This window comes from Vulpes vulpes, chromosome 9 (assembly GCF_048418805.1).
Source record: "Vulpes vulpes isolate BD-2025 chromosome 9, VulVul3, whole genome shotgun sequence".
Taxonomy (NCBI): domain Eukaryota; kingdom Metazoa; phylum Chordata; class Mammalia; order Carnivora; family Canidae; genus Vulpes; species Vulpes vulpes.
In genome coordinates this window covers 16,634,871-16,660,083 of record NC_132788.1, presented here as the reverse complement: position 1 = coordinate 16,660,083, position 25,213 = coordinate 16,634,871, and the positions used below count along the sequence as shown (strand labels likewise).

The 25,213-nt window shown below is 55.7% G+C and overlaps 2 protein-coding genes across 3 annotated transcripts in view; one reads left to right on the top strand and one right to left on the bottom strand.

Moving 5' to 3' along the window:
- Positions 1 to 452: 452 nt before the first annotated feature.
- On the top strand, positions 453 to 12,505 carry PHYHIP (phytanoyl-CoA 2-hydroxylase interacting protein). Its single transcript, XM_026007951.2, has 5 exons — positions 453 to 1,501; positions 5,091 to 5,284; positions 6,506 to 6,680; positions 8,592 to 8,709; positions 10,408 to 12,505. Exons 2-5 carry the CDS (start codon positions 5,120 to 5,122, stop codon positions 10,940 to 10,942), a joined length of 993 nt encoding a protein of 330 aa, XP_025863736.1. The 5' UTR covers positions 453 to 1,501; positions 5,091 to 5,119; the 3' UTR covers positions 10,943 to 12,505.
- Positions 12,506 to 17,613: 5,108 nt separating this feature from the next.
- The window catches only part of BMP1 (bone morphogenetic protein 1), a 43,735-nt gene continuing 36,135 nt past the window's right edge, over positions 17,614 to 25,213 (bottom strand). For both annotated transcript variants that reach the window (XR_011994155.1, XM_072719452.1), the window contains exons 17-20: positions 22,845 to 22,972; positions 22,235 to 22,448; positions 20,445 to 20,695; positions 17,614 to 18,350 (exon numbers count right to left, since the gene is read on the bottom strand). Coding sequence is in view for 1 of the 2 variants with exons in the window: in XM_072719452.1 (XP_072575553.1) it covers positions 18,216 to 18,350; positions 20,445 to 20,695; positions 22,235 to 22,448; positions 22,845 to 22,972 (728 nt within the window). In the remaining variant the exon portion in view is untranslated. The remainder of the gene's footprint in view (positions 18,351 to 20,444; positions 20,696 to 22,234; positions 22,449 to 22,844; positions 22,973 to 25,213) is intronic.

Below are 25,213 nucleotides of genomic sequence, written 5' to 3'. Positions count from 1 at the left end.
TCAAGCTAGTTCTGACTCTTTCTTCTCCAAATCTTTATGGGCACCCTGCAATTTAATTATTTCTTGTTCTCTACATGCACCTTCCTCTCCCCTAAAAAAAACAAAAAACTGTGGAATCCTTGCAGGCAGACGCTATCAGTAATGATGGCAATGACAACAGTTCTGATGGGTGTCGGGGTCCTTCTTGTGTACCAAGCCCATAGCCTTAGTGATTTACATAATTTCTCATCCAGTATTTATCTCATTTGGCAGATGAAGAAATCGAAGCTCTGAGAGGTTGAGTAACTTGTCCAATATCACTCAGCTAGAAAGTGATAGAACAAGAATTTTAACCATATCTGCCTGGCTGTAAAGCCCATGCTTTTCCCACACTGTGCACTCTCCTTGTCACTGCTGTTGTTTGATTCAAATTTCCTTGAGTGCTCTTCACAGTGGCATCCCTGGCGTTTTCATTTGGTGGTAGAAAAGCCACTTGTCAATAAGAGCAGATAGTACTCTCTCTAGCCCAGATGGTTGGTTGGGATGAGAACACTCCAAGCTCTCTGTGTGTTTTTCCCACCCCCACTTTCTTGCCTCTACACACCCTTCTCTGCCCTACAACCTCTCTCTCTCCCCCGTCTCTTTTCCTGGGGCACCTGCGCAGCCAGAGGACTCTCCCTAGATGATTGGGGATCCCTGGGGCTGCAGGTCTAACATCAGTTGATAGAGTTGATAAGAAAATGGAGTCATGGGTCAGCCAAAGTCCCCAAGGAGAGAATCCAGACTGAAGATGGAACCCCCTCATGCCCCCAACTGGACGCTTTCCTGTTGCAGCCCCCTTTCCCTTCCCCCAGTTAGGATCCTTGTTTTGGGGCTCCCAAGCCTCTGGGCTCAGCCCCACCCCTTTCCCAGCATCCTAAAGTTTAGGGGCTGCATTCAAGTGAGAGATTTCCAAATAGAGGTGTGTTGGAGGGACTTCTTTGGAGGCCAGCTTGTCCTGGAAGAACAGGGGAAAAGTGGCAGCCACCGTCTCTGACTCTGAGGACATCAGCGGAGCTTCCTGGGAGACCCTCTGCCCTTTCCCCTCCCACCAGCCCGGGCGAGCAGGGACCAAGCTTGCTTATTGTCACCTGACGCTGGGCAGCCACTGATCCCATTGGTGGAGCCAGATTCGGTCTGGCTCTCTCGTTCTTCCTCGCCTTCTCTGCCTCTCTCTCTCTCTCTCTCTCTCCTCCACGCTGCTTTGATTTCGCTCTTGCCTCTCCTTGCGCACGGCCGGGAACATCGCCTCTCCGGGGGCAGGGGGGCAGCAGCGGTGCGCTGCGGAGCCGGGCAGGAGCTGCCTGCGGGGCATGGAAGAAGCCTCTCTGGCGGCCTCGACTGGAGCGAGAGGAGCGAGCGCGCGCCGCTGCCTGTGACCCAGGCGTCGCCGCTGCCCCTCTCCCCGGGGGAGCACATCCACCCAGAGGTCTCTCCCTTTCCTCCCTTCCAGGTCGTCCTCTGCAGAGCCCAGTGGAGCCAGGTGAGTGCCCTTCCTCCTCAGAGCATCCTGCTGTCAATACTGAGAGGGACTCAGGTGGCAAGGGGCTAGGAGCTGGGGGCACCAGGGGCCTGCCACTGCCCGTGGTGCCCACCTGGACTGCCAGGGCCAACGACCTTGTTCCCTGTCCCCTGTCCCCCCCAGGGCCTTGGCAGAGGGATTAACAGCTGGATCCAGTCCCTGGGGCACCACAGTTAGTCACCCCGTGACCATTCTGCTGCAGTCAGTGATGCCCACAGGGACAGTGGGGTGGGGGAAGATTTCCCCGTGGCTCGCGGGTGGCTTTTTTTGGGTGGCTTTTCTGGGTGGGTGAAGGGTGTCGGTGTGTACGGCATGGATGCACGCTTGCGAGGAGACTGGAGGTTTGCTTGCGTAGATAGTTCTGTATGCACGCACTTATGCTCTTGTGTGGGTTTCCACTGCCGTGTGGCATGTTTAGGGACATATGTTTCCTGTACACGTGAGGTGCATGTGTGGGGGGATCACTTATCTGAGTAGCCTCTGGCTTATGTGGGTGGGGGCAGTGCGAGGCAGTATATTTCTGGGGTGGACACATCACTTGTCATGTGTGTGGGAGTACATGTTGAGGGAGGGAGTGCATGTAACCAAAGGTTTCTATGTGGGGAGGACCAACTGCAGAGCAGAAGCGGGGAGATAGGTGGAAAGTGTGGGCAGACCCACGTAGGTGTGCAAACCTGTTGGCATGTGAGGGATCAGGGCTGGCAGAGTGTGGCTAGGGACAAACCACATTTTCAAAGTCTGGGTCTTTGATCTTGAAGAAGATCTGAGAGAGGATATCAGAATATGGGCAGAGGTTGACATGTGTGTGAATGTACATGTGTGTGCAAGCTGATGTATGGGTTGTATGCCATCTGTGGAGGTAGCACACGTGCATCTTGGTGCCTGTGGCTTTCTTTTTTCCCCAAATATGGCTTGCGAGAAGGTGTGTGTGCATATGTGTGTGTGAGCCTGTGGACTTTAACATGTGTGGGTCTATGTGGAGGTGACAGCTTGTAGAAGGAAAACTGTGGGACATTCTTAAAACGTGGAAGGTGGTAGAAGTACCAGAATGCGTAGGTGAGTGCATGGGACCGAGAATGTCTGAGAACGTATGTGCAGCCCTGCGTGGCAGGTGCGGGTGGGCACATTCGGTGCATGTGTGTATGCGTGTGCACTCATGTGCCTGCCTGAGTGTGGGTGTGTAAATGCTTGTCTTGGCAGTGTGGGTGTTTCTCAGGTGCCGTCTCAACCTGTCCTTCACACCCTCACCTTCCCCACTCACCTGGCCTTAGAGAACTGGGGCTCACACCCACCCTCAGCCCACTCTGGCTTTGCTGTTCTCTAAAGTGTCATTCACGACCACTCTCCCAAGTGAGCACCGGGGAGTAACCTCAGCTCTTCTAGAACTGTAGAAAGGAGAGGAGGAACCGGGTCCTGGACGCCCCCCCCCAAACATGGCTACCCCTGTCTCTGGGGGAGACTCTAAGGAGAGGAATACTGAGGCAGGAATAGGTACCCCCCTGTGGGGTAGGCATCAACTGAATCCCGTGTGGGTGGGAGGTGGTCACTCAGGCCCTCTCTGGGGTGGGAGTGTGTCTATGTTGGTGTGTCGTGTCGGTGCATGTGTGTATGTGCATGTGGGTGCATGTGTGTGTCTTCCTGGGGAGCTCCTCACTGGGAGCCCAGAGGATGGCAACTCCCCAAGTCTCCACATCTGTCCCCGTGAATTGTAAACTGGTTTATTATCATACAGTTGTTTCCCCATCCTATTCTGCTTTATTTTGGGGTGGACCAGATAGCACCCCCATGCTTGTTTACCGTAGGATTCTCCGCGCACAAGCCACTGACATTTGGCTGAACTTCACAACAGGCAGGCTCATGCTTTAGGATAGGAAGCCAAGGTGAAGCAAGGGCTCAGGGGACACCCCAGAACAGGTAAAGGCTGTCACCCATATCCTTCCCCCTATGCCTGTCACTCAGGCAGCCCACGGATGAATTTAGAGGTACCAGGCTCACAACAGGCTTAACTGACAGGCAAGTGTGGGTTGGATCTTCTGGAAGCTATAAATAGAAGTACCCGCTTTCGAAGGCACAAGGTACCCTCACCCTTAGCGCCTGGGCAAAGAGAGGAGAAGAAGCTGAAGCGGGAGGAAAGGAAACAACATTCCAGAAAGCTGAGGTGTGCTGGGACGGGGCTTGAGAAAGAACTAGGAAAGCATGAGCTCCACGGGGCATTAAGCAAATGCCCGGGAGCAAGTCCAACCCACGTTCATGTTCTTGTCCCAGACACAGCCCCGCCCCTCCTGGTCCCTCCCCCACCCTGTTCCCCAGAGCTCGTGATCCAGGCCACAGTCAAGGGCAGAATCTGTTCTTCCTCACTGAAGCACAGGTGAGTGCCAGCGGTGTGGTCCTTTCATACCTGGAAGAACAGCCTCGAGTAGAAGCCACGGGGTAAGAGAAGAGGAAGGTGAGAGAAAATGTGGTTACTTGAAAGGGAAGGATAGAAGGAAGAAAAATTAAAAAAAGAAAAAAGAAAAATAAATGGCAATAAGACCATATACACCTACGCATATACAGATGCCACACATTTCACCCACACAACATGCACACACACACACACACACACACACACACACTTACACACTCACATGAGGGGATACAACCTTTGCTTAATGATAAAGAGCTTGGGCTCTGGAGTCAGATATGAGTTCAAATCACTGTCTAGCTGCATGACCTCTGGCATCTTAGTATCCCCCCCCAACCTCAGTGACCTCATCTGTAAAATGGGGATAATATTAGTCCCTACCTATTGTGAGGGTTGCAGGAGATGATGCTCAGGCAATCATCACCACATATTGGCCTGTCCTAGATGCCAAAGGTAAAAGGAATTATGCAAATGTGTCAAGCAACAGAGGATCAGCTGAAAGGAAAGAGTGATAGTTGAAAAGTCACAGGTGGAAGAAGAGCTCTGGCCCACATTGCCCCCACCCACCACTGGTATATCCACGTGCATCTCTGTGGTGCTTTGGACTCCCAGCCCTGAGGCTTGGTGACCCTCCCCTAGCCACCCCTAGGCTAGGAGGGAAGCCTGAACAACCTGGCACCCTTGGCCTCTTGGCGGCCAGGGCCCTCTGCCCACCTCAACCCTCACACAGGTCTCCTCAGTGGGTGCTTCCTGCCTCTCTTACACCGCCTCATACGGTTCTCTCCACCCCCACCCCTTTCTCTTTTCACGCCTGCTGGCTGAGGGCCCCCCTCCTCGGCTCCATCTGCTGCGAATCTGTCCTGCCCGGCGTTTGCAGCATTCCCACTGCCTCAACCACCTGTCAGGTGCCGTCTGCTCGGCAGACCCCTCTGAGGAGGGCCAAGAGCCCTGCCCCAGGGGTGGGGGACACCCCATCCCACCTTCCATCCTACCTCTCCATCTTTGCGTGCAATCTCCCCGTCAGATGGCATGAGGCAGGTGCAATTAGTGGCTTCCCAAGGTTCCAGTTTGCAAGGGATGTTGGGAGCAAGACATTCCAGAAAACTCAGGTGTGGGGGAAGGGGCTAATGCTTCCTCTCCCCTCAGTCCCCACAGGAGGCAAGCCAGAGGGGAGCATGGAGCTGCTGTCCACACCCCACAGCATCGAGGTCAACAACATCACCTGTGACTCCTTCCGCATCTCCTGGTCCATGGAGAACAGTGACCTGGAGAGGGTCACCCATTACTTCATTGACCTGAACAAGAAGGAGAACAAGAACTCCAACAAGTTCAAGCACCGGGTGAGTGGAGGGGGTGCAGGGGGCATCTGGCTCATCACCTCCTTGAAGGAAGCAGGGTAATGGAATGCTTGTGGGTGATAGTCAGGAGTCAGACAGGTCTGGTCCAAACCCAGGCGGTCCTCACTGTGTAATCTTAGGAAGGTTATTGAGGCTCTCTGAGCCCAAGTCCCTTCACTGATAAAAAGGGAAGAATAATGCCAGCCCCCGCAGCTTGTGAGAGGCTTCAGTGAGGTAATGTTTGCGTAGTGTCTGGCTTGGGGCCCAGTCACCGTGAACACCATTATCGGCAGCATGACTGGGGCTTTAGACCGAGCGGGAAAACCCGAGGGGGGCCACAGACATCACACCAGGGGCTGGCGTCAAAAAGGCTACGACAAAGCCCCGAACTCAGGAAGCCGCTTTGTTGTTGACCATGTGGGCAACATGGGCTATGGGCAGGGCCGGGACCCTTTGCTCCGTCCTGAGTGACCGCTCTTGGGCCCCTGTAATCCTCTCTGCCTCTCTGGCCTCTTGGTGGCTAGGTTGATGAGAGCAACATGGGAGAGTCCTCTGCTGGCTGGGGTGTCCTTTCCCTGGGTTAAAGCTGGTGTGGGGGTGGGTGGGAAGAAGGCTCCCATCTTCTCAAGCTGGCAGAGAGGAAGGGGGAAGAGTGAGGTGGGAAGGAGCTGGTTCCCACGACGACTGCATCATGTGGGTTACTCACCCTCTCTCTCTTTGGAACTGGCTCTCCCGATCTGGGTGTCTTTTGGCAGGCCAGTTGCCACGGTGACGTGAATGTTCAACACCACCCCCTTAACCCTCCCCCCCAAAGAATAAGGCATATTTTCCCTTCCTCCCTGGCTCTCAGCATTTGCCGTTGCCGTGGAGACGGCACTGCAGTGTGCAGAGCTCTCGAAGTCTCCCTCGAAAAACGGAGGTCTCGCCGCCCTCAACTTTTCGGCCTCCGCCCCCGTGGCCTTTCTCCTTAGTTCCCAAGAGAACGGGCATCAGGGGGCGTTACGGAGGGGTGGAGGCTGGGGGGCATCTGAGCGGCCTTCCCAATGGCCACTGCTTGCTTCCACGGGAAAATGGTGGCCAGGGCACTGAGCCATTGAATCTTGGAGATCTTGGCCCTCCTCAGGCGGCATAGGGGCCATCTGGGGAGTGTGCGGCCTGGTGGAATGCCAAGGTTGGGCGCGACCCCCCAGTCTGACTCTTGGCTCTCTGCATCCCGTTTCTCAGGATGTCCCTACCAAGCTTGTGGCCAAGGCCGTGCCACTGCCCATGACAGTGAGAGGCCACTGGTTCCTGAGCCCCCGCACAGAGTACAGCGTGGCAGTGCAGACCGCCGTGAAGCAGAGTGACGGGGAGTACCTGGTGTCCGGCTGGAGCGAGACGGTTGAGTTCTGCACCGGGGGTGAGACCCTGCTGTCCTGCTGCTTTCCCACATCTGCTTGAGTTACGGTCGGTCGGGAGGGGCTTCGTCTTAACCCAGCAGACACTTCTGAACACCTGCTGTCCCAAGGCACCATGCTTAGGCCACCAGGGAGGCACAGGTGGACGAGACCCAAACGGGCCCCCACCAAGCCCGCAGTCTGACACGTCAGCACTACTAATCATGTGGGCAATACCACTTCCATACAGTGATGGAGTTACTTTTCTGGCTTGAGGCAAGCATACTTTTTTGAATTGTAGTAAAATACAAACACAAAATTTCCCATTTTAACCAGTGAAAGGTTAAGTAGTATTAAGTATGTTCACATTAGTGTGCAAATGATCTTCAGGAATTTTTCATCTTCCCAGACTGAAGGTCTATCCTCACTGCACCACAGCTCCCCTTCCCTCCTCCCTTCAGCTTTTGGCAACCCCCATTTCATTTTCTATCTCTGTAACTTTGACTACTCTCCGTATCTCACGTGAGGAGAATCATGCAGCATTTGTCCTGTGACTGGAGCATTAGCTCCATTATTTCACTTAGCATCATATCCTCAAGGATCATCCATGTTGAGCATGTGTCACAATGTCCTTCTGTTAAGGCTGAATAACATCCCATTGTATGTATAGACTACAATTTGTTTATCCATCATCGGTAGATGGATGCTCAGTAGGTAATAGTAATAATCCCATTTGCTTACTTGAGCCTCCACTTAGCCTGGGAACGTGACCCCTACTCAGGGGTCCTGCAAACCCTCTTAGAATTTAGTTGGCAAATTGTGGCATGAACAAACACTGTGCTTAATGTGAACCTGGTCATGGACGACCCAGGATCTGCCCTACAAATATTCCACTCTTCTGGTGTCCATAGTGAGAAGTGCTCCAGATCTCTCTCTGTCACAAGGAAGGGGTAGGGAACATTCTCAGCCCCGGGCCTCTGAGGCTGCTGGCTCCATCCTCTGCCAAGGCCCATGCCCTAAGTCTCCTTGAGTTACCATTCTCTTTTGAGCGGTGCTTTTTCTTAGCTCGGCTGCAAAACCCCACTCTGGTGGCGCTCCCACTCCTTGTGGGGAAAGCCTCTTAGTTTACCCCCAGAACTCCACACGTAGTGGGAGTTTAACTTAAACTGGGGAGCTGGGATGGCTGCGGTCCAGTCCCCACCACTACTCTTGCCAAACCCAACACCCTGGCCAGGGCTGCATCAGCAAGGAGGAAAGGGCACCTTTTTCTAACTTGTACAAAATCTCTGTCTTGGCTGGCAGCAGCCCTGCCTGGGCACCAGGGCCCCAGACTCTGGCCCTGGCCCTGGGAGGTGTCCAGTTTTACCGTCTTGTCTCCAGCCTTCCCTGCTTTTCCTGGGGTGCCGAAGCAGTCACCGCCCCAGACCCCACTCTGGCTAACCAGGCACGTCAGTGTTTTTCAGGCTTCTCATGAGCCCCGCCCCCCATAATTACAACTGGCTTCCATGTGGTTGTTATGGACAGCCTCCTACCTGTGGCATTTGCCCAAAATCCCAGATCTCCTTAGGGGACCTCAAATTCTCTTCTCTCAGTCTTTCTTTTGCTTGCTGATCCTCTTCACATGAGGATGGCCAACACTTACGGCTTCTGGGGCCCCTGGTACAACTGTCTAACTGGGCAGCCCCTGCCCCTTTCTGACTCAGAGAGCTTGAGCTTCTGGCAGTGAGAGTACAGAGGTGATAAGGACAAACAGCATCCATCTGGGCCACCTGGCCTGTTCCTATGTGGTCCAAATTGCTGTGACTGTTTGATGTCCCCTTTGGCTCTGAGGACAGAGGTGGGCTGGCATGCTGGGTGTGCAGTGGATGAATGTTGGGTGGATGAGGCTGTGATGTCCAGCCTGGCCCTGGGCTTACCAGCCTGGACTCTTGCAGATTATGCCAAGGAGCACCTGGCCCAGCTACAGGAGAAGGCTGAGCAGATTGCAGGCCGCATGCTCCGCTTCTCTGTCTTCTACCGCAACCACCACAAGGAGTACTTCCAGCACGCCAGGTACAGCGTGGCCCCAGCCGGGGCCGTCTTCCTCCCGGGCTCTGCTTTGCCTGTTTGGCCCTGGCTGTCTGATGTCATGCCTACCTTGTCGTTGCCAGATCCTCCCACAGAGTTCCTATAGCCTCTAATCATGGACTGGCTCTGGGGGTGCTGGCTCTGGGGGATATGGCTGGCTGCTTGGAATTGGGCTCCAGGGAACAAGAGGGCTCTAGGGATGGGGCTGCCTGGGGGAATCATGCTGATGGGCCTGGATGAATAAGATCTCAGGTTTGCTCCTCCTTTGGGATAGTTCCTTTCATGGGGTTTTAATGCCAAGGGCCAGCCATCTCTAAAATTTAGGCCCTGGGTCCTAGGAGGAGGTGTTGAGGGGAGCACAGGATAAGAGGCTTCTGTGCATGAAGAGCTATAGTTTTCAAACTGTGCTGTAGAGACTGGAGCCTCCAGGGAGGTGTCTCAGCATTTTAGGGGGGTATAGAGGAGTTGTCGAGAAAATTAGGGTGAGGCTTGGTGAACCCCATACCTATCATTCTACTGGAGCAGCTTCAATTTCACTGCCTATGTATAATTTCCTTTGGGGAAGAAAGGGAGGAGCCCTGTGGTCCAGAAATATTTCATCTAGTTGATGATCTGATTCAACCCACTCAGCCTACAGATGGGGAGCTGAGGTGCAGAGAGCCAGTAAATCACCAATCTCCTGGGACACCCAGGACATGTCAAGGGTGAACCTGGGTCTGGGGTTGCCCATCCTCCCCAGGCCTGCTGACACCGCCCCAAGTCCATGTCCTTCTAAGGCTGGGCTAAGGCAACCTAGTGGTCTTACTGTCTTTGTCATTACATTCAGCTGGGGTGGGTGGTACTCTGGCGCTACGCCAGGGCAGCAGGAATCTAGTGGGGGTCTTTGATTTTTGTACTAAAGAGAGGCAGTGAGGTGAGTGGTGAGCACACTGGCCCAGTTTAAGCTACTCTGTCGGCAAGCAAGCAAGAGACAGAAAGGGCCCATATGTGCCACGATATAAAGATGAATAAAGGCGGAGTCCCCCCCCCCCCCCCCCCCCCCCCGTCTTGAAAACTTCAGAGTCTATCAGGGGACAGTCCAGACAGATGGAATGTAATAAGTATGTGTGATTGCTGAGTACAATTCAGTTTCTTCACAGAGTAGGCAAAGTTCTGTTGAATACAAGTGCCTGATGCTCCTGGAAGATTTTAGAGAGGAGGGGACACCTGTGCTGGGGATGGAAGGATGATTAGGAGTTTGCCGGGCCAGGTGAAGAGAGGTGGGAAAGGCAGTCCAGGCAGAAGGAAGAGCACTGCAAAGGCACAGAGGCAGGGAAATTGGGGTTCACTTGTGACTGGAGGATGTTACTTGTGGGTGTGGGGGTGGTGGGAGGTGGGGTCAGGAAGACCAAATCTTGATGGCCTTGCTTTTCATGAAAGCCCCATCAAGGGCTTTTTAAGGTAGGGAATGGTGGGTTCAGACCTCTCCTCTGTGAAGGAGTGGGCTGCATCGGCCCATCTCCAGGGCTCTCCCAGCTCTTACATTCTGGAATGTTCTATTTGCGACTGGTGGAGGCGGCAGCTGGTGGGAGAGCTGGGAGCTGCACTGGCTCCCTTCTCAACCACACACAGCAGCCAAGCCTTAGCCTAGCTAACCAGAGGCATTTTCTCTTCCCTTTGGCATGATCCCCCGGGGGTGGGTAGGACCCACTGCGGGAACATGCTACAGCCCTACCTGAAGGACAACAGTGGCAGCCACGGCTCCCCCACCAGCGGCATGCTCCACGGGGTCTTCTTCAGCTGCAACACAGAGTTCAACACAGGCCAGCCACCTCAGGACTCCCCCTACGGCCGCTGGCGCTTCCAGATCCCTGCCCAGCGCCTTTTCAACCCCAGCACCAACCTCTACTTTGCGGACTTCTACTGTATGTACACAGCTTACCACTATGCCATCCTGGTGCTGGCTCCCAAGGGCTCCCTGGGGGACCGCTTCTGCCGTGACCGCCTGCCCCTCCTGGACATTGCCTGCAACAAGTTCCTGACCTGCAGCGTGGAGGATGGGGAGCTGATCTTCCGCCATGCCCAGGACCTCATCCTGGAGATCATCTATACCGAGCCCGTTGACCTGTCCCTGGGCACCCTGGGGGAGATCAGCGGGCACCAGCTCATGAGCCTATCCACTGCTGATGCCAAGAAAGATCCCAGCTGCAAGACCTGCAACATCAGTGTGGGCCGCTAGGGACTCCTGGGGAGCTGGGGGGCTAGGGAGAGACGACAGGAAGGGTGGCGATGGGTGGCATAGGTTCAGGGAGTTGGCTTTCTCTCCCTTGCCCCCCGCTCCCTCCACGCCACCACCTCCCCCTTTCCCACCCCTGGCTCTGGAGTCAACAGAGGGTGTTCCCTAGGTAGGCCTGGCCTATTCACCCCCGGTGGACTTGGAAAGGCTTCTTAGCCTCCGCAGGTTGGTGTAAGGAGGGTAGATTTCTGGAGATTTCCCCATTCCTGGTTTCCCTGTCCTGCTGTTTCTTGCTTCATCCCAGCCTCCACCTCACGGAGACTTGCAGCCTGGGGGCTCTCGCTGAGCAGCCTTGACTGGAAGAAGCCCACGTGTGGCTTGCCCACCCCCAGGTGCACTGCAGAGAGCTGCGGGGTGCTCCTCTGCAGCCCCGCCCACCCCACTCAGGGCCACTCACAGAACACCCCACCCCAATGTGCTGGCCCTGGGGGCTTCCCACTCCAGGCCTGGCCCTGTCCCCCTATACATAGTCTCCTGCACCGCTCTGCCCCCCAGCTGCTCCCTGACCCCCAGCACCCTCTTCCTGCATGGGGAGAGCTGTCCCTCCCCCCCTCCACCTGCCCTCTAGAAAGGGGCTGTCTTTCTCCTTTTGGCTTTGGGGGATCCGGGCTGTTGGGACTTTGCCTTTCTCCTCTGGAGATGATGAATATCCCAGCGAATCTTCTCCTTTGCTCAGAGTACTGAGGTCTGCAACGGCGGCCACTGGGGTCGAGGAGGGGGAGAGAGACCCCTGAGACCCATAGGTACCCCTTCTCTGTCTGCCAGAAGTGGGCCTCCTCGAGCCCTGAGGGGACCCAGCATTGAACTAGAAGAGCCCTGGCACCCTGCCTGACTGTGCGCTTTGCTCGCTCTGCCTCGGTGCCGTGACTGCACTGTGCCCGCGTGTGATCTGGACTGTGGCTCCCCTGCCACCACACCTCACGCTTGCCCACTGGCACTGTCCGCTCCCCACCGCGAGCCTTTTGGCGGAGAGCCCCTTCCCTGGGGAGTTCTTGGTGAAGTCTTCCTGGGCCTCCCAGTGTTTTCACCTATTTCCTCCTTCGGTCTGGGTCATGAGGATAATAAGGGTGGACCCCTCAGATAAGCGGACCAGGTCGGGGTCTGGTGGAGGTGTGGATGGAGGCCAATAGCTGTTTGGGGGATCATGGAGGTGACATCAGGTAGAGTGACAGCCAGATTTCCGTAATGAAGTACAGAAGGGGCCAGAAGGCCAACAAGGCCATATCTCAGTAAGAGCGCAGGTGGGACAGCTGGTCGCCTCTTGTATAGCCACAGGGAGTGGTGTGGTCAGCTGTCTCTGTGGCATGGAGCAGGTCTGGGGGCCCTGTGAGATGCATGGAGGAGAGGACACGGGCCCCTAGGCCTTTTCCCCTTCTGCTGACAGCATTGCTGTGTGTGGGGGGTGGGCCCACTGCTCTCCCCTGGCCCTCTGTCTCCCCTGAGCTGGGGGCACACCTGCCTGTGTTGTGCTTGCGACTTGCATCAATAAACCACCATGGCCTGAGAGCCCCGACTCTCCTTGAGCTCTGGGAGGGGTGGGGTAGGAAGGTTGTACAGTCACGGAGGAACTCAACAGGGGATGTCCCCCAGGACAAGACATCTGGAACTGTCTCTGAGGGTGTTCGAAATCTTGCTGGGGTGGAAGGGCTCAGAAAGCAGAGCCATATCTCTAGCTTGGAAGGGACTTTGGAGGTCTTTTTGGTACTACCCTGCACTTTGCAGAAAGGGAAACTGAGTCCTCTTAGAGGAGAACCTGTAGCAATATGGAGACCTCACCAAGGTCCCCTGTTTGGAGCCCTTCCAATGCAGCAGCCTGCCACTGTGTCAGACCCAGATGCTACTGAATTTCCCTCCCCCAGAGCCCAAACGTCCCCTCCCCAGCAGGGCTCCTCATTTGCAGATCTGAGTCACCTCTGTGTCTATTATTATGGACTTATTAAAATTATCCTCTGCCAGAGTAGAAAAGCTCCAGAAAAATTAGAGTCACCTCAATGACACTGCCTGGCTCAGGACCAAATGAACATGTGTCATCCAGAGCTTGGGGCACAGCCTCCTGGGATCTGGGAAAGCTGAAGGGCAAACGACCACTTCCTGAGGTCCTACTGTGGGCCAGCCATTTGACCAAGTCCTTTCACACACAGCAGCTCATGTGGTCTGCACAACAGCCCCGCTCTGTCGTATTCCCATTTAACAGATGAAGAAACTGAGGCACAAGTTACAAGGCTTGCCCTTGTCTTACAGCTGGTAGGCAACAGTGCTTGGATTTGATTTGGAAGCTGAACCTTCCCTTCCACTGTCCTGTCTCCCCTAGTGTAGGCCAGAGGCCACCCAATCAGTAAGACCTGGGCAGGCTAGTCTCAACCCCTGGCCTTCTCAAGGGTATCCCCTCCCCATCTCTTCTGGCTGACGGAGGCTGTGCCTTGATCCTGAATAACACCAGGGGGGGCTGTGGAGTCACAAATGCCAAGGAGCCTTCTTCTAAAGGTATAGTGGGCAGCGCTGGGTGGCCAGAATTCCATGGATGGGGAGTGACTTCCAGGGCCCATCCTTCTACCTCTGGTCGGGACACCCCCACCTCACCCCAGAGGGGCTTCAGAATCCCTCAGAGGTGCAGGATTTAGTCTTCTTTTTGTGAATGCTCTGGGCTTCTTAGGGAAATTTGGCTCCCAATGTCCTCTTAGTGGGGGATGAAGGCAGTTAACTGAGGTGGGGGTGGGGGTGGAGCCGCACGCAGGTTTCTCCAGAGAACTTGCTTCTCCTTACTCTGTCCAGTTGGTGGCTCTCCGGTTGCTGCAGGCGCCTGTCAGAGCTGGGTCAGGACTCTGGCTGGAATCTGCCCTGAGGTCCCTTCTGGCCTGTGTTCCTCTAATCTGACCTGGTGGAGGAAGAGAGGCCTACGTGCCAGTGAGTGCGCGCGCACCAGTGCGGGTGTGTACACACACACACACACACACACACACACACACACACACCACCTCCCTAGGCTGGATTTAGAAGACTCATGGCTGCCACAGAGAGCCACAAAGTGATGGACAATCCTGGACTGCAGCTGCCGCTGACCAGCTGAGGGGCCCCAAGTTAGTCCTGCTTCAATGCAGGCAGGGAGGGAAAATGAGGCAGTGGCCACAAAAGGGTGCCTGCAGATTACAAGTGGGGTGTTCTGCTGTGTAGGCAAATACACAGACACACCCAACACATACACATGGCCACATGCGCTCATGCCCCCAGCTCTCTGTCTCGGCCTCTCTTCCCCTGCCTAGTCCTTCCCTACTGGGCCAACATCTTTCTTTTAATCTTGGATGAATGACAGTCTCCCCAAGGTAGTAGGAGGAGAGGTGCCAACTCTGAGGACCCTCACAGTTTCATAAGGTTTTGGTCTGTGTCTCTTCTCCATGTTAGGAAAAGAGGTGGCTGGGGTCCCAAGGAAAGGGATGAGGAGGGACCATTCCCCCAAATAGAGGGAGGCCTTCAGGAAGCTGAGCTGAGGTGATTGGCCATAAAACAGCTTGGCCACAGCATCTGGAAGAGATTGGAACCAGATGTTCCTGAGATGGGGGAGGGGAGGGTGTGGGGCCAGGAGGAGGCTGGAGCAGGAGAAGCAGGCTGGTCAGGAGGAGGCTGGTTTTGGGGGGGGGGTGGCTCGTGGCTCTCTGGGGAAAACATCTGGCTGCCCTTCTCCCCACTCCCCAAGTCAGACACTACTATTTTTGCAAACTGGAGCAGCAAATCTTTTCACGGATTCTAGAATCAGCCTTGTGTGTAGGGACAGTCAAGCACAGGGTGTGACTTGGGAGGTGCCCAGAAAGGCTACCAGCTAGCCAGAAATGTCTCCTGCTGCCTGCCCCACAAGCCCCGCCTCGCTGTGGGCTAAGCGTTGCCTTCTCTGGCAGGAGTACTTCTGCCCTAAGCTCCTAATACTTGACTGGAAACTAGCGTACTCCGAAGTTTCCTTTTTGCATAGAAAGAGAGTAGTCCAGGAACTGGAAAACTGTCTGGCAGAGGAAAGGAAAAGAAGGTCCATTTGCAGAGAGCATCGTATTTGCCAGGCGTCATGTCAGGATCTCCTCAAAGGGCATCTCATTCCTTCCTTGAAACCCTGTAAGATGTTGTCATTCCATGTGTCTAGATGAGGAAACAGGTTCAGAGAGGTTAAATGACTCACCCAGGGGCACACAGCCACCAAATGGTAGACCTTGTGTTCGAAACCGACTATTGTTTGCATGCAAGCTCATGACCTTTTCATGACAGAGAAGCATATAGGGTTTAGGGGAAAGGGAAGGGAAAAAGAAGAAAGAGGAGTAAAGTGGCAGTGTAGGACATGTGACTTCCCTCCTACTAGAGTTGAGCCACACTTGGCCCTAGACGCTCCCCACCCCCACCACTGCTGAAGAATCCCACTCTCTGGCTGCTTGGAGACTAGTCCCTGGGTATTCTTGTCTGCCTCAGTGGTGGCAGGAAGGGGTGCTGGGGACAGGGGAGAGGCTTAGGGAGCAGAGGCCCAGGGAGGAGACAGCTGGCCAGAGCCCCTGGGTAAAGGATGCCAGAGCCATATCTCCTGACTGCCAGGCTAACGCTGTTGTCCTGGCCTCTGTGGGTGCTCCCGGAGGGATCAGTCTGAAGCTCCAGGGTGTGCACTTATCTCAACCTGGGAGCACAGTCTGGGGCAGGTCCATCCCGGCTCTTTCACTGCTGGCCACGCACTCAGGACCAAAGAGATCCTCGGTCCTTCACTATCCTGAAGACAGTTGTAGGCAAGGATGCCTTCCTTTGACATGCAGCTGGTCTAGTCTAGAACCCTGAAGCAGCCAGAAGGTGAGGTAGGTGGAGCTCTGGGAGCACAGGAATTAAGTTCTGGAATATGTGTCAATGGCCTGCACCTGGCACCTGAGCAGCCTCCACCACCCCCAGAGGCAGCCTCTGAAGACAGGCCCAGAGAAGACAGGGAGGGCGGATCAGCACAGTCCCTGAGTCATTAGAGGGGTCTGAGTCTATGGTGGTGATGGAGTCTTGGGACAGGGGACTGGGGTGGCTGCATGAGCTGCCTCTGGCTGTGGCATTACTGTTCACAGAGCCCTTATTCAGGATGGAGGACCAGGGACTGGAACCCTTATGTCTGGATGGGGTTAGGATCTTGGCTCTTTCTGGATATGTGGCTTATGAATGGCGAGTATGTCCTCTGAGCTTCAGAAGAACCTGGAAGGCTGGTGCGGAGAGGTGTTGACCACTGACTACAAATTCTGCTGTGGAGGAGCTGATGCCAAGTTGGTTGGCAAAGAGTCTGGGTGAGATGCCCGGGCAGCTCCAATGGTTCGGGGGCCTTTCCATTCTGCTCATGGCCTCCAGGCTGTCCTGAGCACTAAGGTCAGAGGAGATGGAGTAGGGAGGGGTGGCTGTGATGTCACAGCCTGTGACCTCATTGGGACAATAGGCAATAACCCCTCAGGCCATCACCCCTTCCCTTACAGGATTTTAAGGGCTCATCTGCCAGCAGGACTGGAAGAGAGAGCTGCAGCCTGACAGTAGGAGCAGGCTGGCTTCCTGGAAGGAGAGGGTCCTGCCTACACATCAGATGCCAGCAACGTGTCTGGTTTCCACTACTGCATTCTGCTTACAGGGCCCATCTGGGGTGCACCGTGCTATACTGCTGTCTGGGGGTAGGTCCCCTCCCACAGTCCAGATAGCATCTGGCACGACATGTGCCTCTGCAGTAGGGAGGAGCGTGGGGCCGGTAAAAGACCTATAGAGCCACTGAAGGATCTCAGGGAGCCCCAGGGTTTGGAGCAGGATGCCTGGCTCTCTCTGAAATAGAGTGGCCAGCCCAGGCATAAGAACCTGGGTCCCCTCTCTGCTTTCTTGCCCTTTGAGATCCTTGTAGAGAAAGGGGAGAGGTTCCTCTGAAAGGAGGGAGCAGAGATGTGGCTTCTGTCCTCCTGGCCTCTGGGAAACAGGTCTGGGCCTCACTGCTGGCTGGAGGGGGAGGAGGCAATGGCAGGAAGGAGGAGGCCAGACAAGACACAGCCTTGGGAGAGGGGGCCAGAGCTGGAATGTTTGTTCAGTGGCTGCTGAGTGTCTGGCTCTTGTCTCCATGAGAAGAGAAGGACCTGCAGGGGGCCAGCACTTGGTGTTTGACCTTCAGGAAGGCAGAGTTTCGGGGCTAGTTAGTGGATCTGTTCAGGCTGATGCCAGTCTGGCTTCTGGTGGGCTCCCCTAGGACACCCTCCAGCCCACCCACCCCTTCCCCAGACAGAGACAGAAAACCCGGATGGACACCAGCTGGGCAGACACATGCTTGTCCCCTTTTACATACCTCCCCCTCCCCGCCCCCAAACAGCCTCTTTACAGAATGTTCCACTCCTCAAGTTGTGTGGGAGGGCTCTGAGCACTGCGTGTATGCTGTACGCCTACAGGCTGAAGTGTGCGAGGCGGCTGTGTTTGTGTGTGCCCGAGTGTGAAATCACACCCTCAGGGGTCCTGGAATCGAGGGATGGAAGGGCAGCCAGCGAGGCCAGGTGTCCTGGCTGTGGGCCGGTCCCAGACATGGCAAGCCGGCACATCTGGAATGAGATGCCCCCCCCCCCCACCATCCCAGACAGCATCTGGCACAAGACACTGGCTGTAACACTTTCAGTTTATTGGCTGGGGTGCCCTGGTGTGGCTGACCAGCCGCTGGGCCTGAGAGAAGCCCCGTCTTGTTTCCGCACCCCCTCCCCGGCATCTCCCCACTGTGGCTCCTGTGGGACTCAGATGGAAACTCACGCCCCAGGAAGCGGGGAGGTGGAGGCTTAAACAAACCAAACCGAGGTTGGAGAAGGGGTGGGAAATGTACGTTACAATGAAGATATGCCACCGGCTATACACAATACAGCGCGCGTAGAGCGAGCAGAGGAGATGGGCAGGTCTGCTGACACCCTCCCCACCAGGCCAGGCCCCCAGAGAGGACTGGCCACTTCAAGTGTCTCAGTGAAAACTCTGGCTCCCTGGCCCTGGTCCCCTTGCTCTGCTGGGGGCAAGGAGGAAGGGATCATGTGGAAGAGGCTCATGAAGGAGTCCAATTCTCCTGCCTCCTGAGGACAGCCTCACCTGGACCATCGGCCTGCAGGTCCTGGCGCCTGGGGGAAGGGGATGGGGTGCCCACCTCCCGCCCACCTCCCACTGTCCAGTCCAGGTGACTGAGGGCAGCAGGCCTCCCGTCCTGGCCCCCGTGGGAGGGCAGTGGTCATTTCCTGCTGTGCAGTGTGTCCTGGAACTTGGTGCTGGTGTACCGCAGGTGGAAGCCTTTTTTGGTGATGGTGTCATCTGAGTGGAATTTCACCAGGACAGAGTCTCCCGCCGAGTACACCTCCTCAGGAGGCTGACAGAGGAAAGAGATGGGCATGAGGCTGAGGCTGTTGTTTTTCCTCCCCAGGATCCCCCGCTCTAAGGAAGGCGGGCGGCTCCCAGAGATTCACCAGACTCCCTCAGCCCCTTGAAGCAGGAGAAAGACTATTGCCAGTGGGAGTTTAAGGGGGTGCCTGGAGGAGGGCAGGAAGTGGGGCACAGAGGAGCTTGTCTTAAGTTCAGAGTCACACTTCATTCTAAATCCAGTGCTGGGCGCCCGGGTGGCTCAATAGTTGAGCATCTGCCTTTGGCTCAGGTCGTGATCCTGGGGTCCTGGGATCCAGTCCCACATCGGGCTCCCTGCGGGGAGCCTACTTCTCCCTCTGCCTGTGTCTCTGTCCCTCTTTCTCTGTGTCTCTCATGAATAAATAAATAAAATCTTTAAAAAAAAAAAAAAAAACCCAGTGCTGCTATTAACTAGTTAGTTGTGAGGTCTTAGGCCAGGCTCTGCCCCTCTCTGGGCCTCATTTCCTCCAAGGGCAAAAGGGGGGAAAGGCTCCCTGCTCTCCAAGCCTAGAAGGGCTGGTGGGGGCTTGAGGAGAGAGCAAAGGAGAGGGCAGCTGTGAAAGGGTTTTACAAAGAGACTGAGTTCTCCTAGACGCTGCCTTTTCACTGTCCCAGCTGTCTCCTGGAGAAGGTGGGATAGCTGGGGCCCCCAGCTAGAGATGTGTGGCCATTCCTCGCCTGTCCCCCTCCAGTTCTGGCCATGATCAGCTTCAGATGATGCCTCTTCCTAGGCCCCTGCAAGCCCCTCCTCACGGCTGTGCACAGGCCCTCAGGGGGAGAGTTACCAGTGCATCGGTCCACAGATGCCCTGGCTCTCAGGGCATAGAAAGCATTATTTCCGAGAACCTTGGGGACATTTCCAGCAACCCTGCCAGGAAGCCCTGACGAGATTGGGTTCCTTCCCCAGGTCCCCTCCCGCTGGCTCCAGCCTGGTGGAAGTCTCTGGAAGAAGCCACCTGGGGACACCGGATTTGATGTGCAGCTCAGTGGAATGTGCCAGATCAAGGGCAAAATGGGGAGGGGGTGCTGGCTTGACAGCCAGGGGATTCCATAATGGTGAGCCAGGCAGGCTGAGAGGCCTGTGTGCTCTGCTCCTGCTCTACCTCTCCACCTCCCGACCCAGTCAGAGTCCTACAATGGCTGAAGCTCTGTACTAAGGGCACATTCAGCTGGCTGATGCTGGGTCCAGCAGATGCTGCAGCTCTGGGAAGCTTAACCCTTCTTAGGGTGCCCAGGCTGTCCTGAAGCATGGCCATGAGAGAGCTGAGGGACCAGGGAGGTGATGGAGGGAGGGCGCGCATGTGCCTGTGTGTAATGGAGAGGGAAAGATGCTATTATCTCAAGGGGAAAAGGATTCACAAAAACAAAAGAAAGAAAAAAAAAAAGAAGCCACAACCTCTGACTGAGAGGAAAATAAATCCACCTTTGTGGTTTTCCCGTGGCCTTGGGTAAAATCCCATTGAGCAAACTTTTGCCCACGGCCTCTAAAAGTGCCATTTTTATGGACGACGAAGCAATGCTCAGCATCTGCTTGGACAGTAGCTCCAAAGGCTCTGGGACCAGCTGGCCTCCCACCAAGAAGAGAAACTTGGCAGTGGAAGAGATGAGGGTGTTTTTATGGCTCGGCCAGAACGACTGGTTAGCACAGTTCGGCTCAGGCCCCAGAATCCTGGCTCTTGCCCCAACCTCTGCCCCTGCCCCTCAGCCCTGGTAAGCTAGCTGCCTTGGGACTGGAACAAGGGATGAGGGGGGCAGAGGGAACTCCATCCTTCTCCCCAGATGCCAGCTACCCTGTAGGTCCACAAAACCAGTGCTGAGACAGCTTTGGTCAGGGCAGGGCCTGTCCCAGAGGCCACCGTAACCACAGCATTGGCCAAAGAAGGACCAGATTTCCTGGGTGGGGATGGCCCAGGCCAGAGCAGGCCTCTATGAGCCACCACCCACCAGGCCGGGTGTCCCAGCTCCTGCAAAGGGCCAGGCATGTGCTCCCACCCGTACTAGCACCCCCGAGCTGCAGAGGCAGGGCCGCGTGGATGCTGGGCTGGGGGTGGGGGGGTCTCACCCCTGAGCCGCAGTAGCGTCCCAGTCTGGGCGCTGTGCTGTCATAGCCATCGAAGAGCTCCATGTAGTCGTAGCCACAGTCTGTCTCCTCCTCCACCTCGAAGGTCTGGAACACCAGCTCCACGCCGTAGCCTTCTTCTGCCACAATGACCCACTCGCAGTCCACCCCCCCTGGGTAGTTGTTGTCGCCAAACTGGGCGTGGGAGTAAAGATCCTTGGTCTTCACCTCTGCCCGCACCTGGCCTCCACACTCTGCGGGAGGACGACGAGGTCAGCTGCGGCTCCCCGGGCACCTCCAGGAGCTGAACCCCCGTGGCTAGATGGAAGCCCTGGGGGAGGGCCACACGGCTGGTGGTGGGTGGCTGTGGACCCGGCCCAGGACAGGGCCCACAGCAAGTGCTCTCCTGCTCCACCTCCAGATGGATGCCCGGGGACACAGGGGAGGGCATGCTTGTCAAAAGAGGACATTGCTAATTTGCTCCAGCTGATGGCCTCCATGGAAGAATGTGGGTCCTCTGCTGCCAGAGCTTCCATTCTTAAGAGAGAAGAACTACATCTGGATTTTCTGCGAACACTTCTGATTTTTAAATGTTGGCTCAAATGTGTAAAAAACACAGTGTGGGCCAAACAGAACAGGTCTGAGGGCCAGATAGAATTCCTGGCCTCCAGTCTGTGATCCTCTACTGAGGGGTGGAGGAGAGTGCACAGGGCAGGGCCCTGGGTGTCTATCCTCCTCGGGAAGCCCTCTGGCCTCTGGGACAGGCCAGGGGCTTGGTGCTCATGTTTCCCTGGAGGCTTGGGGGTGGGGGGGCAGGACTGGGCCTGAGGCAGGGCCTGGGTTGCAAGGGAGGAAGGGAGGCTGTGTGCCCATCAGTCCTGGGGACTCCCAAACAGGGGGCTCGAGTCCCACAAGGAGCTTTTGAAGCCCTCATCTGACACCCCTGGTCTGATGTGCCAGGCCTCCTGAACCTGGGCAGCCGCTCTCTGCTGCTGCTTTGTTTCGACGTCACGGCTGTCCTCACACACCCATTGCTCAAGCCAAAGGAAATGACCTGTGGTCACTTGTATACACCAGAGTTCTCCTGGGGTTGTGGCTGTGCCTGGGGCTCCTCCCCCTGCTGGAATGACCCTACCAACCACCTTCGGAGCTAGAGCTTATCATGTTCTGTCTCATGCTGGAGTCATCTGTGCACGTCCCATCTCACCTCTGGACTGTGAGTTCCTAGGGTGGGTGAGGGGCTCATGCCTCATTCATCACCATGTGTCCCTCCAAGTCTTGCATGGGACCACAGCTCAGGAAACAGTTGTTCAATCAATGGACAAGGGATCTCTAAGTAAGCGCCTCCAGGGCTGAGATGTTTGCTTTGTTTTTGTGAGCAGCACTTACAACATTGCCTCAAACATGTTATGGGTTAATAAATATCTGCAGAATGAATGAACGAGTGACTTTTGGGGGTTGGAATGTGGGTGGGCTGCTGCATGGTCAAGTGTCCTACAGCTGGGGACTCTGGGCCTTCCCTCCCCATCCCTGGGTTCCCCACCCACTGTCGTCACTGCCCTCTGTTTTCCAAGCCTCCCTCCCCTACTCTCCCTTTAGTGGTCGCTCTCCGCTCCCCTGCCCGGTGCTCAGAACGCAGTCTCTCTCCACCCAGGCCACAGGTTCAGTCCAGCTGCCCCGTCACACGCTCTTCATAACCCCCCTGTAAACCTCCTGAGCCTGGGCCTGCCTCTGATGCCAGGATCAGCAGATGCTTGCGGGCTGCCCCGTGCCCTGGCCCGAGGTGGCCTCACCTGTGGAGTGGGATGCCTGGAAGCCCTTCCTCTGGACAGAGTTGTCAGAGTAGAAGCGCAGGAACATGCGGCTGCCCGTGGCCAGGACAGGCTCGGGCTTCTTGCTCCCACAGAAGCGGCCCAGGACAGGGGCCTTTGCGTCACGTCCGTCATACACCTCCAGGTGGTCATAGGCACACTCAGGCTGGGACTCAATGTCCATCTCCATGAAGGTCTGGAGGGCATGAGGGAGGATGGCAAATTCAGAATGTGGCTGCGGGGTGGGGGGCAGCAGGTGGTCCCACATCTAGGCCTCTGGACCCCAGCTCCTGGAGACCCAGGGAAGCTGTCCCTGCTGGTGGTACTATGGGTAGCAATGAGGGAAGACCTGGGAATGGGCCATGGGAGGCACACCCCTATGTGCACTGGGGAAGGGCTGCCGTCCAGACGAGACTGGGGTCTTACTCGGATCCTCACAGGGATGACAGCCCTGTGGGCTCAGCCAGGCCACAGTCTGCAGTCTGCATCACTCTGAATTTCCTAGGGTTTTGGAGCTGATAGGAAATAGGTGGTGGCCAGATGGCACAGAGGAGCAGGAGCACCCATGCAGGCTGGGGTGTGGGCACCTTACCAGTTTGACACGGTGGCCGGGGGTGCTAGAGATAGCCCAGGTGCACTCCTTCTTGCTGGGATATTTATCGGGCCAGTTGGGGCTGGTGATGGTGCCACTGGTGGATGTCACCTTGTGGTCACAGCCGGCTGTGGGGAAGTGAGGGGAAGGGGATCAGAAGGACCCCAGTGCTCCAATGCCCCCTGTGAAGAAAGGAACAAAGCCCTTCTCTCCTGTCCTCCTTGCTTCTCTTGCTCCTTACCTACAAACTGATGGAAGGCTTACATGACTTCTTTTCTGCTCAGTTACCTATGGCCAGGGAAATCTAGCTGCTTGCTTCCAAGCAAGGTCCTGCCCTGGCAGCTTCCACGGAAGCTACCCTCACAGGTGCCCCTGTGCAGATCTTTGGATCTTTGAGGCCATCTGGTCACACCCTGTCTGCTCTCCACGATGCTGTCATCCTCTGGTCTCCTGCCACATCTCCACAATCACAGAAGACTTTGACACCTGACTCAGTTCTCTGGTCACTCCTGCGGCCATCCTAGGTGATGTCAGCAAACACAATGGCCTCTCTGTCTCTGATCTTCTCAGCTCTCCTGGTGCTTATCTTCTTCCTCTCGAGGTGGGCTTTCCATCCCCCACCATTTCCTTGTGCTTCCAGTATCACGTCTCTGTGACCACCTCCTGTTCTTTCATGGTGCCGTCCTTTCACTGCTTCTTCAGCTTTAGAGAGTCCTCCGTGGCCTTGATCCTTCCCACTTCTCCCAATATTTCCTCCTTGGTTGACTTAACTTACTTCCCTATCTGACTGATCACGTGGCCGATCACCCAACTATCATCAACATGCTGTTCTCTACTATACCATCTTGGAAAGCCCCATCTGTGGCCCCAACCACTGGGGACCCAAACCACTAGATACCCTTGGATCTGTCCTTCACCAGCTCCACCTCTCACCTCTTCAACAGTTGGCTCCAAACCCTCAGCCCTCCTCCCTCCCAGAAGATCAGCTCTCCTCCTGCCTCCCTGAGAAAATCAGGGCCTCAAATATGAACAACTTTCCCTTCCTGGCCCCTACCTGTAAACTCATTTTCCCCTTTCCTTGTTTCTAAGAAGGCGTCCCTCCTTCTGTGACCTGGAGCTCATTGGCACCCACCTCCTGGATACCCTTGAACCACAAATTATCCACTCTGAGTCTCTGTTCCAGCTCTGCCAGCCCACGGACCTTCCTAAGGTTTGCCCCATCCTGAAATAGCTCTCCCATGGCCCTACATTCCCTCCAGCTACTGCCCATCCTCTCTCCTTTTCTTCTCAGTTGACCTTCAAGAAAACTTGCTGTCACCACATTCTCACGACTGAAGGCTCCTTGATCCATTGCAATCTGCCTTCCACCTCTGAAAGCCTGGCCTCCCAAACACATTTAAAAGCTGATGCCCATTATTTATTATCATCCAGTCTGACAGGTCCCTCAGGGAAAAATGGGCAGCCTCTGTCCTGCGGGCCAGGGAGGAGAAAGGGATGGGTGGGCGCCTATGGTCAGCAGCTCACAGGAGGAACGAACACACAGCTTCGAGGCCCTGAGAGCAGCGTGTGGGCTGTGCAGAGGCCCCGGTGAAGGCAGGTGGAGCTTCTGGCTCTCTACATTGGACCTGTGGGCTGTGTCCATCATCCTTCTGTGGTCCCCCATGGCCACGCTTACTGCCTGCCCTCATTTCTACACCTCTCTTCCCTCTAGCTTCTGGATGCATGCCCGCTTCTCCCCCAGCTAGATGGCAGCCTCCTTGGGGGCAGAGGGATTCCTGCCTTGAGCCCCCTGCCGAACTCTGCACAGCACCGCACCCTTGCAGGGATTCAGGAAATAGTGCCTTGTCATTCTCCTAGCTTTTGAGTGAGGCACGGTGAATGCTTCTCAAGTGACTCAGCGCCACGTACAGGCTGTCTGTCCAGAAGTGTGAGCCCTCTCCCGGCTTCCCGGCTACCCAGTCAGTGCTAATGTGCTCTTTTTCTCACAGTACAGAGAGAGAGAGTGCACTTTGGACAACCTCGGAATAAGGTCCCCTCCAGCTAAAAGACGTGAAGTCCTTGTGAGTCAGGAAGTCCATATTCAGGGAGCCTGAAGGGATCGACTTGGAAGCTCTTGAGCGCTGCTGAGTGCTTCAATTCTGTATATTTTAGCCAGGAGTTTGTATGTTTATACCTTGGTCATCCACCTGATAACACTGAGAAGAGGCATTTGCTCTAAATGCCTACGTGAGACCTATAAGACTTCGCATGCTGCAAAGTAGGTCCCATTGTTTATCACCTCATGGGTGAGGAACCTAAAGCTCAGAGAGGTAAGGGGACTCACCCAAAGTCACACAGACATTCAGTGGCAGAGCCAAGTCTACGTTGTG